This window comes from Chrysochloris asiatica, unplaced genomic scaffold (genome assembly GCF_000296735.1).
Source record: "Chrysochloris asiatica unplaced genomic scaffold, ChrAsi1.0 scaffold00409, whole genome shotgun sequence".
In the NCBI taxonomy this organism is placed as follows: Eukaryota; Metazoa; Chordata; class Mammalia; order Afrosoricida; family Chrysochloridae; genus Chrysochloris; species Chrysochloris asiatica.
Genome location: NW_006408927.1, coordinates 801,523 through 803,903, shown reverse-complemented (window position 1 = coordinate 803,903; position 2,381 = coordinate 801,523). Strand labels below are relative to the sequence as shown.

At 53.6% G+C, this 2,381-nt stretch overlaps 1 protein-coding gene across 1 annotated transcript in view; it reads right to left on the bottom strand.

The window, feature by feature from the left end:
• The window catches only part of LOC102825479 (serine protease 53-like), a 15,509-nt gene that overhangs the window by 3,856 nt on the left and 9,272 nt on the right, over nucleotides 1-2,381 (bottom strand). The window contains exons 6-7 of the mRNA XM_006876737.1: nucleotides 1,842-2,072; nucleotides 1,576-1,688 (exon numbers count right to left, since the gene is read on the bottom strand). Of these exons, the coding sequence (XP_006876799.1) occupies nucleotides 1,576-1,688; nucleotides 1,842-2,072 (344 nt within the window). The remainder of the gene's footprint in view (nucleotides 1-1,575; nucleotides 1,689-1,841; nucleotides 2,073-2,381) is intronic.

Sequence of the window (2,381 nt, the reverse complement as noted above, 5' to 3'; positions counted from 1 at the left end):
GACTCACCCTAGAGGCCTAGCACCCCCATCCCAAAGTGAAAGCCTCAGTCCTCATCTCCCTAGCCAAAGTCTCAGGGCTGCCTCTGGCTAGTTGAGTTTGGATCACATGCCCCTTCCCAAGCCAGTCACTGTGGGCAGGAGATGGTTTGTTCTGATTGGCTGAACCTGCGTCCCATGGCCTCTGTAAATGGAGATGGTAGGTTCAGATTTCTTGAACCCACGAAGTGGAGGGACTGGTTCTAGAAGTAGGTGGGTATCAGGTCTATTTTTTGAGTCCTATTTCTGTGGCTTTGGGCAGGTTGCTTGTTGCGTCCGAGCCTCAGTTTCCTTGTGGGAAGGAAGCAGCCAGGAATTTGGGTCCCAAGCCTGCCTTGTCTTCTCTGAGTGATGTAGTGGACTATTTCGTATATACAGAGAAGAACAGAAAATCGCACAACAAAGGTGATTTGTTACAACCCAACATGTTTCCTTATTAAAATCAGAAACGTTGAGTAAAAACCTATGAGAGTGTGGAATCCAGCTTATACGTGAGGAAGAATGTGGAAGATTGCAACAAAATGTGGAAACAGAGCAAGAAAGGAAGGCTCAGTAGATGACCTTGGTCTTCCCCAGATGCTGACCTGTGTGGGAAGATTGTTGGGTGTTTTATTGAGAAAAAAGAATTGCTGAGCAGTGGCTCGTCCCCCTGAGCAGCTGCCACTTGGATGGGAGTGGACAAGGGAACCTGCCCAGTGACAACTATGGGAAGGGCCAGGGTGCTTGGCTGGCGAGTCCCAGTGGGAGAGGATTTGGGGCCAAGGAACAAGGGTGAGGGAGGTTTGTTCCACGTTCACAGGGATGACATGATCTCTCTTGTTGATCTGCTTGTTTCAATAAATATTTCCTCCCATCAGACCGTGAGACACATGATGGCAGAGGCTGTGGCTGTCCTGTTTGTCACCCGTATCCCAAGAGGGTCCTTCCCCAGTTCAGGAAGTCAGACAGCTGTTGCCCGGACCTGCCCTCCATTAGGGCTGGGCGTTACCTTGGGAAATATCTGCTCTGTCCCCAGCTGTCTGAGGGGAAACAGGCTGAGGAAATGGTAGGGCTTGACTACATTACCCAGTGAAGACAAGGCAGGCCTGGAACCCAAATTCCTGGCTACTTCCTTCCCACAAGGAAACTGAGGCTTGGAGGCAACAAGCAACCTGCCCAAAGTCACAGAGACAGGACTCGAAACCCCAAGTCCAGACTCCTGAGCAGGGCTTCAAACCAGAATGCTGTCATTCTTTGGAGAAGGGTGAAGGGACACACTTCTAGCTCCAATGCCCTGATTTTGCTGCCACCTGGTGGCAGCGTACTTGAGATACCCAAGACATCATTTTGACCACTTTCAACACCCAATTGAATTCCATCAAATTCCCAGTCTACAAAACAGATTTAATTGTGCCGTACAGTGAATAATGCAGCCGTGAGCAAGTGAGGTTGAATGACCAGGGCAGCCCATCCTAGTGGGTTCTGCTTGTGGGGTCTCTGGGGTGTGGAGGAGGATGGTCATCATGTTGACGGATGATGGAGTTGATCCAGTTTGCAAACTGTGCCACTGGGGCAAATGCATCTGGGTAGACCCCAGACCCGCAGCCTCCCCGGATGAAGGAATCGATGCCGTGGACCACCCCGTTGCAGACAAGAGGGCCGCCGGAGTCCCCCTGTGGAGGCAGACAAGGTCAGGAGACAGGACTTCAAGGCCTGCTGCCCCCCTGATGCCCTTGAGAGTGTGGGAAGTCCATCCTGGAGTCTGACTGCAGTCCTGATTGCTGCAGCCTGGGCTAGGAGTGGGGTGGGGAGCAAGGGGTACGTACAAAGCAGATGCCAGCCCTCCGGCGACGCACGAGGGTGCACACGTTGGAGCGACGACAGTTAGAGGTCACCACAGTTACGTTGAGCTCTTGCAGCACACTGGGTATTGGCCGGTTTGTGCCCAGCTGGCCCCAGCCCATGGCCAGGCACCGTGCCCCATTGCCCACGCCTTGGTCCTGGGCAGGCAACTGGGCCACCTGCACATTGGCATTGAGGGTGGCCGTCCCGTTAAGCTGTGGTGGGCAGGACAGAGCAGCAGTTGGTCACCTGGGGCAATGGGCAGTGACCCTCCCTGTTCAGAGCCTCGATTTCCCAACTGAGATCCCACTCAAAAGGTGGGTTCTGAGGTCTCCCGGAGAAGGCCACCCAGTCTGCAGGCTGCTCCGCATCCCAAGCCTCAGTTTCCCTTCTATAACAGGAGAGCAACCACAATGCTGGGGGATGTTGTTGGGAGGGTAGCATCCCTGGATGTGGTCTGAGCGTGGTACACAGTAGCTGCTCAATAAAACTGAACAACATGCCCGGCAGTGAAACCCTTGTTC